The sequence below is a fragment of the Bos indicus x Bos taurus genome, chromosome 3 (genome assembly GCF_003369695.1).
Source record: "Bos indicus x Bos taurus breed Angus x Brahman F1 hybrid chromosome 3, Bos_hybrid_MaternalHap_v2.0, whole genome shotgun sequence".
Classification (NCBI taxonomy): Eukaryota; Metazoa; Chordata; class Mammalia; order Artiodactyla; family Bovidae; genus Bos; species Bos indicus x Bos taurus.
The window spans coordinates 53,845,180-53,860,611 of record NC_040078.1 but is presented as its reverse complement, the minus strand read 5'-3'; the positions used below and the strand labels follow the sequence as shown (position 1 = coordinate 53,860,611).

Sequence of the window (15,432 nt, the reverse complement as noted above, 5' to 3'; positions counted from 1 at the left end):
AGTGAGGCAGAAAGGGAGAAGTTGAGAGTTAGAAAGAGATCCACTAAACCAGAGTAAAGGAGGGAAGCCCTGGAGAGTTATTTAATCAAGTCATGAGTCCTAAGAGGAAGTTGAACCCATATAGTATGATGTTGCCTAGAAAGGATGCAGGTGGAAACTCGTGCTGCAGGCCAGTAGTTAAAATCAGACCCTGGGACGCCCTAGCAAGGGGGGAGAGCATGAAGGCATAGGGTTCAGAGTCAGATGGCCCATTATATGTTAAGGCTGACCAGCAAAAGAAAAGACGCTTATTCATAGGTACCAGAGCCTCTGTAATGGGATTTTAGGGTTCAAGGCAGGATACCAGTCCACTAATGAGAGCAAAAAAGTTTTTCTTGGTGATGCTACCAGGACTAGGGTATCTAGAGAGAGAAACTCAGACCCAGGGAAGACGGTAAGACTTTAGACTCAAAAAAGTGCAAGAGAAGTCCTTGGGTGAAGGTTGTAGCTGGACCCCTAGCAAGGATGACCATACTACTGTGATTGTTTTTAACCAGAGTTGTTATTAGATCCACATATTTCCTTTTATCTGTCTTTACTCTGTGCCATCATATAGGTGGTCTGGATTTTACCAGTTAGCAATTTTTAAACAATTGGTCTATGTAAGGCTGAACACCATGTAAGTCATTTCTGTAAGGAGCATTCTCTGAATACTTTTCAATATGAAAATGAAAAACCCACCTTGTTGTTTCTGAAGGCAAAAATAATAATAGCATATGCCCTTAGTCATTTGTACTGTTAGTACTTTGCTGTCAAAACACTAAATACAAGAGAGTCCCCATAGTAGGGTGTTGTAACTAGGGCTTTCTTCCCCATCCATTTTTTTAAGCCATTACCATTGTGTGTCAGCTTTTAAGTATTCTAAGTTGGATGTGAATTTAAGTTACAAAGTTAGAGCTTAGGGGAAAAGGAGATAATATATTAAATCATAATTTTTCTGAACATAGATAGGATTGGTAGATCCTGCTAATCCTAAGGGAAAATTTTATAAAATAGTGTTCGCTCAAAGGAAGTTCCTGTAGTGGTTGAAACACAGCTCCTAGGCTGTAACCGATGCTCCATTGGATATGAAATAAAGCTTATTCAGACCATTTAGAAGGTACAACATGTGGTTGTTAGAAATCAGTAGCATAGGAACAGATTTTCCTAGTGTTGATTGAAGAAAATTCAGTTTCTGGTTTTTAATAGATTAGCATGAAGTGGAGATGCAGGAGGCAGCTAGATAGTTGCTTCACGTCCTACCCCAAATACCTTTGCAGAGATCCAGTCTGGCGGTCACCAAATAGTCTCTCATCTAAGGGACTTTATAGTTCTCAGTTGGCATAGCCTAAGGTTTCACATGAAGCCAGGAGACTTTGATACTTTTTGATCATCACCCCTGCCTGCCAGGTTTTGCCCCTGAGCTAAATCCTACTTGGATATGTACAGACATTAGAGTTTAAGCTTACTTGGGGTACTTGCTTCAGTGGTTTTTCTTTTATCTTCCTCTTCCAGTTTCTGTCCTCCTACAAGGGAAAGCCATGATTACACTAACAGAGCTAAAATGTCTAGCAGACGCCCAGTCATGTTATCACATCCTGAAGCCGTGGTGGGACGTCTTTTGGTATTACATCACCCTGATCATGCTGCTGGTGGCCGTGCTGGCTGGAGCCCTCCAGCTGACACAGAGCAGGGTTCTGTGCTGTCTTCCCTGTAAGGTGGAATTTGACAATCACTGCGCCGTGCCTTGGGACATCCTGAAAGCCAGCGTGAACGCATCCTCCGATGCCGGGATGCCACTTCCGCTGCCCCTCAGAATCCAGAACGACCTCCACCGACAGCAGTACTCCTACATTGACGCCGTCTGTTACGAGAAGCAGCTCCACTGGTTTGCCAAGTTCTTCCCCTACTTGGTGCTCTTGCATACGCTCATCTTTGCAGCCTGCAGCAACTTCTGGCTTCACTACCCCAGCACCAGTTCCAGGCTCGAGCATTTTGTGGCCATCCTGCACAAGTGCTTCGATTCTCCGTGGACCACCCGCGCCCTGTCAGAGACGGTGGCTGAGCAGTCAGTGAGGCCCCTGACCCTCTCCAAATCCAAGGTTCTGCTCTCATCCTCAGGGTGCTCAGCCGGCGACGTGGATTCCAACAAGCAGTCATTGCCCTACCCACAGCCTGGCTTAGAGTCAGCTGGCATAGAAAGCCCGACCTCTAGCGTCCTGGACAAAAAGGAGGGCGAACAGGCCAAAGCCATCTTTGAAAAAGTGAAAAGGTTCCGCCTGCACGTGGAGCAGAAGGACATCATCTACAGAGTGTACCTGAAACAGATCATAGTCAAAGTCATTTTGTTTGTCCTCATCATAACTTATGTTCCGTATTTTTTAACCTACATCACTCTGGAAATTGACTGTTCAGTGGATGTGCAGGCTTTTACTGGATACAAGCGCTACCAGTGTGTGTACTCCTTGGCAGAAATATTCAAGGTCCTGGCTTCGTTTTACGTCATCTTGGTTATACTTTATGGTCTCACCTCGTCTTACAGCTTGTGGTGGATGCTGCGGAGCTCTCTGAAGCAATATTCCTTTGAGGCACTGAGAGAAAAAAGCAACTATAGCGACATTCCAGATGTCAAGAACGACTTCGCCTTTATCCTCCATCTGGCTGATCAATATGACCCGCTTTACTCCAAACGCTTCTCCATATTCCTGTCAGAGGTCAGTGAGAACAAACTGAAACAGATCAACCTCAACAATGAATGGACGGTCGAGAAACTAAAAAGCAAGCTTGTGAAAAATGCCCAGGACAAGGTAGAACTGCACCTTTTCATGCTAAACGGTCTTCCTGACAATGTCTTCGAGCTGACGGAAATCGAAGTGCTAAGCCTGGAGCTGATCCCTGAGGTCAAGCTCCCCTCTGCGATCTCACAGCTGGTCAGCCTTAAGGAGCTCCATGTGTACCACTCATCCCTGGTGGTCGACCACCCTGCCCTGGCCTTTCTAGAGGAGAATTTAAAAATCCTCCGCCTGAAATTTACTGAAATGGGGAAAATCCCACGCTGGGTGTTTCACCTGAAGAATCTCAAGGAGCTTTACCTGTCAGGCTGTGTGCTGCCTGAACAGGTAAACACCATGCAGCTGGAGGGCTTTCAGGACCTGAAAAACCTGAGGACCCTCTACTTGAAGAGCAGCCTCTCCCGGATCCCACAGGTTATCACGGATCTCCTGCCTTCACTGCAGAAGTTGTCCCTTGATAACGAGGGGAGCAAGCTGGTTGTATTGAACAACCTGAAAAAGATGGTCAATCTGAAAAGCCTGGAGCTGATCAGCTGCGACCTGGAACGTATTCCACACTCCATTTTCAGTCTGAACAATTTGCATGAGTTAGACCTCAGAGAAAATAACCTTAAAACTGTGGAAGAGATCATTAGCTTTCAGCACCTCCAGAATCTTTCCTGCTTAAAGTTGTGGCACAATAACATTGCTTATATTCCAGCCCAGATCGGGGCGTTGTCTAATCTAGAGCAGCTCTCTTTGGACCATAATAACATTGAGAACCTGCCCCTGCAGCTTTTCCTATGCACCAAACTACATTATTTGGATCTAAGCTATAACCACCTGACCTTCATTCCAGAAGAAATCCAGTATCTGAGTAATTTGCAGTACTTTGCTGTGACCAATAACAACGTAAGTAAATCCATTCTTCCCCTTTTTTGGCCAGTCATTTGAGCATCTGCTGTTGCAGTGTGTGATGTCACTAAAGATAGTGGACTTTAAGTCATAGCATCTTGAGCTTGGCCTGACTACCACTTATTAGACATGTGACCGTGGACGAATTATCAAAACACTGAGAGTCAGTTTTTAAGGTAATTTACAAGTTGTCATGGACATTTTATGAAAAAAGTATATATAAGCATTTGGCACAGTTTCTGGCATGTAGTAGGTATTCAAATATTCTCTTTATCCTCTTTCCCTGTTTTTTAACATAAACATCACAAAAGTTATGGCAGAGCTTGCTTTCGTTTCAGAAAAGGCTTAAGTACAATATTTATAAAGTTTCATAAAATTTTTGAGCTTTCCAAGTCTGACATAGGACAACTTCTTGTAAAAAATTCTGGGATTGTGAATTATTCATAAGTTCTTTCTGTAATTCGGTAAGAAAGACTTGAAATCTCCATGCACGTCTAGAAAGACAATTCAAAATGAAAGGCCTGGTTCTATAATGCAGCACTAGGGCTTCTTAGAAGCTTTTTCCAGCATCCATGCTTTAAAAATGAACCATAATTTGCAACAGTAAAGCCAAATTAAGGAGAACTTAACTTAGCTGAAACAAGAAAAAACAGAATAAATGAGTAGTTTCCTAGGTTAAAATGTGAAGAAGGAAGAAAAAGACAAAAATCATGTTGGCTGAAAGGGCAAGAGAGTGATGGTAATATCCATATGGGAAGAAGAAAAAACCTGCAGAAATCAGGTCTGCCAAAAGATGAAAGTGATTCCCCTTTAGTTAAAATGGGAACTACTTTCTTCTACCCCACCCAAAAAGGTATTATCTCCTAGACTTTTTTATTTGTTTATTTTTAATTGAAAGATAATTGCTTTACAATATTAATTTGATTTCTGCCATATATCAACATGAATTAGCCATAGATGTACTCCTAGACTTTTTAATAGTTTATATTTCATGCTAAATATATCTGTGAGCATGGAGTTGGCCAATAAACATATTGATCACCAGACAGTGTTTTTAGAAACCATAGATTGTTGGAAAAATACCAGAGTTGGGGAAAGAACAGAATTTATGCTGACTTTTAGAACTCTGTGGCTTCACTATATGTAGAAGGGTAGAACCCATTATAAGATTATGAGGTTTTAAAACTCCTTTAAAAGTTAGTAATGTACCTTAGAATTACCTGGAAGGCTTGTTGAAACACAGATTTCTTGGCTCCACTCCCAGGGTTTTTCATTCAGTAAGCAGGTCTGGTGTAGGATCCAGGAGTTTATAGCACTGAAAATCTCAGGTGAAGCTGGTGCTGCTGGTCTAATGACCACACTTTGAAAACTACAGATCTAGAGATTTAGCATTAGTGTTGCCTAATTATAAAGTTGCTTAATATTAGCATTTTGGTCACAGTTTTTCCATTGTTAAACCTGTACTAAAAAATATAATAATTTTGAAAGGTATTGGTTTTACCAAATTGTCCAATTAAATCACTCCATGGAGTTTTGAAAGCCACAGCTGATTAAATTGTCATCTAACCATAATTATCTAAGTGTATAAGCAAGTTGATTATTTTCTCTAGTTTAATGTCATGAAACTGTGAGATTGTTGGTACTGTTGACACTAAGTTTATTGACTTCTTTTGTGGCTGAAAGGGAGACTAGATGTTAGTATCAGACATATTTTGTCTTGAATAAGGAAAGGGTACTTGGTAGCATATGAAAATTCTTATGCTTAAGATAATTTATGGACCAAGAACAATGCTGTCTTGGGTTGTGTCGTCTCAGAAGTCATAACCAGCAGTTGTGAGCATCCTCAGAACCATTGTAATGACTGCAAATCTTGGACTGGGTGAGAAACACTCTTCTCAGAACTGTGAAGAGACTTACCTGCTAAGGATGTGGTGAAATTGGAAGACAGCAGCCAGAGAGATGAAAGATTCCTCTCTGGTGGGACAGTGTAGCCTAGTGATAGGAAGCACTGGAAAGGGAAGGGAAAGAGAGTAGTCCACACTATTGGTCTTCAAATATTCGGAAGCCCTACTTAGGAAGGAAAGCCTGTTGGGAGTTGTTGTTAGTGTTAGAGCTCAGACAAGCAAGAGAAGAGTTCTCATCTTTCCCAAGAAAGCTGTCCAGAGACTGAATGAACATCTGAGAAGGGAGAAGTGATTTTCTTAATTAAACTGTCCAGATATCATCAGCCGCTTGGTGGGAATATTGGTAAAGGGAACTGAGGATTCATGTTTTATGTAGGAATTTAACTAACTTGAAGGTTTCTTCTTGAAACCTTAAGGTTCTCATGACTGTATAAGGTAGACCAAAATATTTATAAAACTTAGAAAATAAAGCATCAAACCTGCTGCGTAAATATTTAGATATGCTTATACTCAGAAATGTGAGTTGATTCCTCTCTGGAGTGGAGGTTGGTAAAGATCGCAGAAAGGACCCTCTTTTAAAGACTTGGGCAGTGTGTCAGGTTCATAAGATGGAGGCAACAAATGCTAACCCTGGGGTTAAGCAGAAAAGACACTTATTGAAAAGACGTCATGTGTCTCATTAATGAAAAGGCTACAAAATCAGGCTGGGGAAACGGACAAAGTTAGACAGCAAGAGAAAAGCAGCCAGAATCATAGTACAAAAGTAAAATTAAGAGGTACCCCAACACTGACCATCCCAGCACTGAGCACCGGTGCTGCCCTGAAAACGATGCTGCTGTCACTGTGGCCCTTGCTCTGCCACAGAATCGGTTCCTCATGGTTTCTGCTTGAAACCATGCCTTGAGCCCCGCATCTAAGCAACTGATAGAGCTTGTGAATGCTCACAGGCTTCCCATGTGGCTCAGTGGTGAAGCATCCGCCTGCCAGTGCAGAAGATGCCAGAGACACTGGTTTTATTCCTGAGTCAGGAAGATCCCCTAGAGAAGGAAATGGTAACCCACTCCAGTATTCTTATCCGAAGAATCCCATGGACAAAGGAGACTGGCAGGCTACGGTCCATGGGGTAGGACAGAGTCAGACACAACCGAGCAAACGCACACGCCCATGCTCGTGAATGCTCACACTCAAGCTACAGGAGATCTGGAACAGAAGAATCTGGTGTTGTCAGTCCTCTAGTAGGAAGTGGGTGCTGCTTCCCACCAAGAGCCCCATGAAGATAAGGTAGAGAATTCTCTAGACTTTGAAGATGTTGGGCAGCCCCCAAATGAAAGACATTCACTGAGAGGACACTCCAGACTTTACTCCATGGGATAGTGATAGGTCTTCTCACAAAAAACATGGAAAAGTTTTTAGCATGTTTTTGTGGCAGGATTCCTCAGAGCCTTTATCATATGAACATGCATTGTGCTTCTCCAAGAGGATGATAGGGTGTGCAACATTTGGCACACTTATTTGAGCAAGGCGTTCTTTTTTATGATAACTCTTGAGAGGAGTGTTCTGAGAACACTGATTGGGGAAATGTGGAAGGATAGAAGTCATACCCAGAAGATTGTCACTGGCATGCCAGATGTAATAAGAGATGAGAGCCTTTAGACGGGGGGTCCGAATGGAGACTGCCTTGAATTCTGCCAGTCTAGTTTGAGTCATTGGGTGGTAACTAAGGTGAGGCTTGAGCCTGACAGTGCGAGGAGGCGCTGGTTGTGGCATACTCAGAGGTTAGAAGAGGACAGTCAAGAAACAGAACCCCATGGGAAGGTTTAATCAGTTATGATTTAGAAGTAGGAATATAGATTAAAAAGAGACTCATGTATGAAAGGAATACTATGGATCATTGGTCCTGAGGTCAGCAAAGTACAGCCTCGGAGCCAAATCTACTCACAGCCTGACCTAAGAATGGTTTTTAAATTTTTAAGTGATTGGGGGAAGAAAATCAAATAATAATACTTCCTCATATTTGAAAATTATAGGAAATCCAAATTTTAGTGTCCATAAATAAATTCCATTGTTCTCCCTAGTGGGCCTATATTACAAAAAAAAATTATACTTGTTATTATATTTTTTATTACATCACTTAGAAACATATGAAATTTTTTTCTTTTATTATTATAATTACCTACGTAGTATTTTCAGTTTTGCCATTTGGCCTGCAGAACCTTCAAGATATTTACTATCCTGCTCCTTTCTTTTCTTTTTTTTTTTGATGTGGACCATTTTAAAGTCTTTATTGAATTTGTTACAATATTCCTTCTATTTTTTTGTTTTGGGTTTTTGAGATCTTAGTTCTCAAAGACATATGGGGTCTTAGCTCCCCCGCATTGAAAGGTAAAGTCTAAACCACTGGACCCCCAGGGAGGTCCCTCTTGCTCCTTTTAAGAAAATCTTTGCCAACCTCTGTTCTAATCCACTGCCCTCACTTTATTGATACTGAAACTGAGGCTCAGAGCAATTTGCCTGGGGTCCAAAGTTTCCCAGTTGATGGATCTGGGTTGGAACCTCTGTTCAGCTCCTCCTCCAGTGCTCTTTCTCCTGCAGCTCAGATGCATCAGTCCAAATGATGCTCCGTGGGAAGCAGTGGTGTGTGTGGGTGATGGGGTAGGAAGAGGCAACCTCCAGCTCTCTCCAGTGCCAAATTGTAGTTGGATTATGATGGTGTTGGATGTAACCAAGAAGCACAGGAAAGGAGGAGGATTTAATGGCTTTGCTCAAATCTTAAAAATGACTCCAACTTATACCTCGGTCTTCCAATTTCTCTTTCTGCATTTAAATGCATTTTATTAACTCACAGACATTTAGCCCAAAGGTGAATAGTGTAGAAATCCCCTCTAAAGATCATTTATGTGGCAATGTTCCATGTTGGTTTTGACATTATCACTTAGATATGGAAATATTCAGCTTTGTCTCTTGAAATGATTGGACTTTATGGATTTAGGTTGGCGTGTTCTGAAATAGCATGTGTCAATGGCCAGAGAAATAGGAAAGCTGACATTGAGAAGAATTCTGAAATGAGGTCCCAGCCTCTGGGAAACAGAGAAATATTTAATTGTCAGTGTCAGCCATGAACATAGGAAGAGAACCATCCTTCCTTGGATGTTCTGAGGGCTTCAGTACATTTGGCTGAGATGGACACTTAGCGCTCAGGAAGTGTGCATTGTCCACGCCTTTCACTCACTTTCCCAACAGACACTACTGAGGGGCCAACTCCAGAGGCTCACTCTCGTTGTCTGGTGAAATTCCTCACCTGTACTGGGGGCTGAGAAGAAGCTAAAATCACAAATTCAGAGATTTGAAAGGAGATGAGTGAGACACGGTAGTGCTGGTAGCCAGAGAGGACAATGGCTCAGGGTCTTCACCCAATTAAAAAAAAAATCAGTACAATTAAGCAAGATACCTGCTGGAGTCTGGAAACTTGACTGAAGAAGACAGATTGGGATTCTTTGATGCAGCCCTGGTTAAGACAGGCTTCTTCATAGCAGCCATTGTAGACTAATGATCTCCATAATTGTTTAATACTTCTCTTTCCTAGTATACCAGTGCTTGTCAAAGGGGGGCAGTTTTACCCTGCAGAAGACATTTGTTTGGAGACATGTTTAGTTGTCACAACTAGAGAGGGCAGTGGCACTGGCATCTAGCAGGTAGAAGTCAGGGATGCTGCTGAATGCACAGGGCACCCCACACACAAAGAATTATCCCACCCCAAATGTCCACAGTGCCAAGGTGGAGAGACCCTGCATGGGTCTTAAAGACCCATCTGTCTTGCTCAGCATTTTATCCCCAGCACCTGGTTGGGAGCCTGGCACAAAACAAGGCTCTCAGCAGGCATCCACTGCATACAGGTGAGATAAGTCTGCCCTCCTTTCAGCCTGTTTGCCTAAGTCATTCCTCTTGTGCCAGTAGGCACTCTCAGCCCTGAGCACATTCATTGCACAGGACTGATCATTCCCTCTACTTGTACGTCACTGACCCTATTTTTGAGCTGCAGATAATGTCTGATCAGAAGGAGGTTACGTTTTTTTCTTTCATTTCTCTGCCGTATCTATACCGAAATTGACATATCTGTGGTTTTGTATCTGCATTGTTAAGGAATGAAATAAAAGGGTAGATATTTTCCTTTGCTTATACCACCTAGTATTTTGATGTAGAATGAGTTATATTGCATGATAGTCTTAGAAGCAGTGATCATTGGATTTATTTTCAAGGATATCCAGTACCAAATGATTGTATGAGTGATAGAGGAGGGGGCAGATTCCATCATAATAAGCCTTTTTTTTAATGCAGTCTGACCATCTTTTACACTGTATAAGGAAAGTTTATCTTTTTAAAGAGATATTTCTGGAAGTTCCTGTGGAGAACTGGCTCAGTGGGGTTGTACTAGGTCATCAGAGGAGCAAGTTGAACTCTGGAGCGCCCCTTTCATCCCTCTTTCTAACAAAGCAATGACTTGAACTAGGGAGCCTGCATTGTTTTATAGTTGCAGAGTTGCCTGGTCCAGGCTTGTATAAATTTGTTAACCATTAAGAGGGTGGAGTATGTGCAGTCCAGCTTGGCCTGGAGCAAACTTGCAGTTCAGTGGCAGGATGAGAGCTGAGCACGTTGAGTATGCTAACCCTTTCTCTGGGTGTCTTTCCCCAATAAGCCCATTTCATATGCACACTGTGGTTCCCTTAGAAACTCACATGCAACCTTCCCACCAGATAGAGGAGCAATTCAGTTGAGCATTTCTAGGCGTTGACCTAGCCACAGGCTGTTTATCATATTCCAAATGATTTCTCTGTTTCAGATGACTTAAAATTCAGGAGCAGGTAGAAAAAGAGTTCATACTCGTGAGTGTGCATGTAGAGGAGAATGAAACCTACATGTTTATACGATCACATCTTCTTGCCTCTGCTTCTGTCAGCATTTTCTTTAAACCAGAAGGAAGTTTTCAGTCTATATTGTGAAACCCTAAGAAATAGCCTTGTGTCTGTTTTTGAGGGTATAGCTCATTACCTCACACAGTAAAACTCTTCTTGAGGACTGTTGAGATTGATTTGCTTCTCCTGAGTTACTGGTTTGTAAATGAGTATGTACCTGATAGATTTCCTTTGAGAGTTGAGAATTGCTTTGTTAGAGCTAGTCTGTTGCCCACCCATATACAGCAGGGGTTTCGAAGTTCTTAGTGGCCTCAATCCTGACTCCAGAACATCCTTATTTTTCCTGTAAGTTTCCCATCTACTTCAAATGTATCATCATTGTTATATGTACCTCTGTAAAATGTCTGAAAATGTTTTGGGGGAAAGGAAGGGGTATAAATAAATACTTGTAGTATAATAGGCCCTCAAAACCCAGTTTTACGGGCTTCTTTTTTTTCCCTTTCCAGATTGAGATGCTTCCAGATGGGCTGTTTCAGTGCAAAAAGCTGCAGTGTTTACTCTTGGGGAAAAATAGCCTGATGAGCTTGTCGCCTCACGTGGGTGAGCTGTCGAACCTTACTCATCTGGAGCTCATCGGTAATTACCTGGAAACACTTCCTCCTGAACTGGAAGGGTGTCAGTCCCTAAAACGGAGCTGTCTGATTGTCGAGGAGAATTTGCTCAATACTCTTCCTCCCCCTGTAACAGAACGTTTGCAGACATGCCTGGATAAATGTTGACCTAAAGAGAGAATAATTTTTAAAAGTACATTCCAGGGCTTTAAATGAGAACTAAAATTCCCTAGGTTATAAAGATGAACAATGGATAATTATCACTAACTATAACCAAATGTCTTATTATAATAAGGCAACTCAGTGTCTAAATTAAACAGGTAAAAAGTATTAACACTGAAACAAAGTTTTGTGAATAATTGATCTTTAACTTATGGAGATATAAGAAGTGTACACTTGGAGGGTAGAATAGGGCCATGAAGTTATTGAATCTCTACACTGCAGTTTTTATCTTTTGAAGATGAGATATAACTTACTTGCATACTTGTTTTAACTGACTTCCTGTTTTGATATTTATCACCTAGGGCATAAACTCATCAACATAAATTCCCTTGAGGTACACTCAGCACTGTCTTTGATTTATGTTCTTAAATACTTTTAGGCAGGATGCATTGCGCTTGGCAGAGTTCCTCCTTGGCTTAATTTTTACTTCCTGCCCCAGCTTGTTTGAGTCTTCCTTCATCTGATTTTCTCTTAGCAACAGTGATGAACCCTGAGAAAGTGCCTGCCTGTGGCCTTTGCACAGAACAGGAGCAGGGTATTTAGGATAAGTCATCCTTGGGCCATCCTGAAATTTTAATGTATCCTCTGCAATTTCTTCTTGTATATCATCAGAGCCTTTTTTATTTGCTACTAATTTTTATATCAAATGTAAAACATATAAATGTTTTCTATTGTGTAATCTTGGATTCAAAATCTGTGAGAATAGTTTTTGTAAGGTACAGAGGACACATCCTTTTCTTTAAGAACTTACTATTAATGTACTTGGTTTCGGCTGCTTACGAGTCTCACTTTTGTGCGCACTTGGCTCCAAAATGTTTTTGTAGTCTGCAGCTAATTATTTCTGGATAACAAAAGCCTTGTGTTTTCATGCCCTAAAATATTTGGGGGTTTCCTTCCAAGAGGATGGCCACATCATCTACCTCTCTCTTCCCTAGTTGCTGTGCTATTGTACGGGTAACCATTCTTAATTACTTCAAAAACTGTGATGGAGGGGAGAGGTACAGATTTGGATCTATAAAACTGATTTTTAAACACTCTGTAGAAATTAAGTAAAAGTTAAACAAAATACTTTCTTCTCCATCTGCATGATCTCTAGATAGGATTATAATGTGAAACACTCTGCCTCTATTCATTGCTTAATATGGGTTCTCAAAGCTCACAAAGAAATAGATCTAATTAACTGAAATTCATCTCATGTCTTTGTCTAACTTCTCTGGAATACATTTTGCTCTTTTTTTTCAATAAAGAGTTTTGTGTTTGGCTTTTTATTATCATGCATATTGTAAAATGAATAAAGCTGACTGACTCATTTTGGGGAAATATACATTTTTGATGTGTTTTTCTCTGTGTCTAGGCATTGTGATGCCATTTCAAACTATGAAATAATCTATTAACTGCACCTCGACAAAACTGGAAAACACTATGGGTAAAGAGTACTGTAAACATGGAATTGTGATGTATGGTATGTTTTTCCCCTTGCTTTGTCCCTTCCAGAAGGATGAAAATGAGTTTTTAAATTATGGCCAAATGTAGCTTCCCTCACCTGCCACACACCTTTGATCTTACATTCAGAGAAAACAACTGTTCACATCAAATAAAATTTGAGTAATAGCTATAAAAAACATAAAACACCAAAAGCTGCCTAAAACACTGCTGTTTATTCTAAATGAGGAAGAACAATGTAAAAATGCAATTTTTACCAAAACTTGCCTTTAGTCAGAACATTCAAGCTCTCAGGGACCCAAGCATAACTGATGAAACTTTCTTCTAGACTTCAGAAAACAGATTCTGACTCTATCTAGGTTTTTTGTTATTTTCAATCTTTTTAATGTGAGATCATTGTCATTTTAATGTTTCCCATCTGTGTTGCACAGTAGAATTGTCATGTGTACCAATTCCAGTGTTTGGAACATGAATATGATACATGGAAATATGTTCATTTTGGGTCATATAATTACTCATAATGTGTATGAAAAATCCTATCCCTTTTGATAAGGAAAAGTTTTCAAAACAAATTTCAGATTTACTACCATTTCCCTGGGGTTTCCCAGGTGGCACAGTGGTAAAGAATCACCTGTCAATGCAGGAGCCATGGGTTCGATCCCTGGGTTGGGAAGATGCCCTAGAGGAGATGGCAACCCACTCCAGTATTCTTGCCTGGAGAATCCCATGGACAGAGGAGCCTAGCAGGCTACAGTCCATAGGGTCGCAAAAAGTCGGACATGACTGAGCGGCTGAGCACGTACACACCATTCCCCTGACAGTCTACAGCCCCTCCTGGCTAGTCACCAGGTTCTGTTCACCTGCAAAAGGCACTAACTAAATCTTCCTTATCACCTGTCTACATTTCTGGAAGCAAGTTACTGTCATAATGAGTTTTGTAAGCTGCTTTCCAAACACAAGAATTTGGTTACTAGTGCAAACTCCTTTCAAGTTAACATTTTTTTTTTAACTTTATTGTATTGGTTTTGCCATATATCAACCTGAATCCACCACAGGTATACACGTGTTCCCCATCCTGAACCCTCCTCCCTCCTCCCTCCCCGTACCATCCCTCTGGGTCATCCCAGTGCACCAGCCCCAAACATCCAGTATCATGCATCGAACCTGGACTGGCGACTCGTTTCATATATAATATTATACATTTTTATTTCAGTCCTACACACCAGTGTTTAGGTAGCTTTGGGAATGATGTAACACAGATGCCATGAACTCTGAGACCACCACTTAACATGTAAAACTGTGGTATTTGCCAACTTTAATGCAATATTGGAGCAGAATTTCATTTTGAAAGAGAGTTTTCAAAGAAGCAAATGAAGTTTATTCAATTATAATTTTGAGACCAGTTGACACTTGCTTTCCAAGAATGTGTACTGAACTTTCCAAAAAATAAATATGGATGTTATTCAGAACAAAGTTGATGGCTTATGCTAGACTAGATGCATTTATTTACATACACACACACAGATACACAATGATGAGCCTGCATGCACATCCCTATGTGTACAAAATTTATTCGTTTTGAATATATGTAATATTTTTCCAAAGTTGCAAGTGGTTGTAGGTTAATGCTAAAATATTAATTCTTTTTTATTCCTTACTTGTAATCATGGAGTGCTCTATTCTCTTAGCTATAATATTAAAGTAAAAAGAAATGAAAATGAAAGTCACTCAGTCGTATCTGACTCTTTGCAACCCCATGGACTATACAGTCCATGGAATTCTCCAGGCCAGAAAACTGAAGCAGGTAGCCATTCCCTTCTCTAAGGGATCTTCCCAACCCAGGGATCAAACCCAGATCTCCCAATTGCAGGCAGATTCTTTACCAGCAGAGCCACCAGGGAAGCCCAAGAATACTTTAAAAGAAAACCAAATGCTCAGACTTGGTCAGCAACCTAAGTGGTTTTGACCCTAATGTACATTAAGGTCCATCTCTGTGGCACACAGATGAGGTGTTTTCATTCTTCATCCTTCGTCTTCATTTTCTCCTGATACCACCATGTTTCACTGTCACTTAGCAAACGTTTGTGTTAAACAGGGTAAATAGAGATGCCAAGATCTCATCGTTGTGGCATAGCGCCAGTGTATGTGCTGTGGGGAGCTGTTATCTGTATAAAATTATTGTTTAATAGTGGAAATATTTGTTTCTGTTCTTCAGGTGTCTCATGATTTAAATTTTGTATGTTGAATTAAAATATTGCATAATATTGATGGGTTCAAAACCATTAAAATAATCAAACAATTATTCTGTGGGTTTAGTTTTATTTCCTTGTATTTTCAATCAAATACTCTTTCCATCTTCACTTTCTTATAACGTCCCATCCACATAAGCTATTTTGTTTTCCCTCTCTGCTCACCCACCTCCTTAAATTGATATAGTAACAGAATATATTTGTGCTAGAGAACTTGAAATACTACTGGAGCATGTATTTATTTGGGGGGAAGCCAAAGCCTATAATTACGCCTAATTGAATTGTTCTACTCAACCCATCCTTGCAGTGTTCAGAGCTGATCCAGTGATTCTTCATCCATACCAATATAACAGAGAGAATGAGAGTATAACTGTAAATCCACTTTGTTT

General features: G+C 40.7%; 1 protein-coding gene across 4 annotated transcripts in view; it reads left to right on the top strand.

Moving 5' to 3' along the window:
* Positions 1-15,096, top strand: part of LRRC8B (leucine rich repeat containing 8 VRAC subunit B) — a 77,538-nt gene extending 62,442 nt beyond the window's left edge. For all 4 annotated transcript variants that reach the window (XM_027536581.1, XM_027536580.1, XM_027536583.1 and 1 more), the window contains 2 exons: positions 1,534-3,701; positions 11,025-15,096. In XM_027536581.1, coding sequence (XP_027392382.1) covers positions 1,560-3,701; positions 11,025-11,297 — 2,415 coding nt within the window. In that variant the 5' untranslated portion in view covers positions 1,534-1,559 and the 3' untranslated portion in view covers positions 11,298-15,096. The remainder of the gene's footprint in view (positions 1-1,533; positions 3,702-11,024) is intronic.
* Positions 15,097-15,432: the final 336 nt, after the last annotated feature.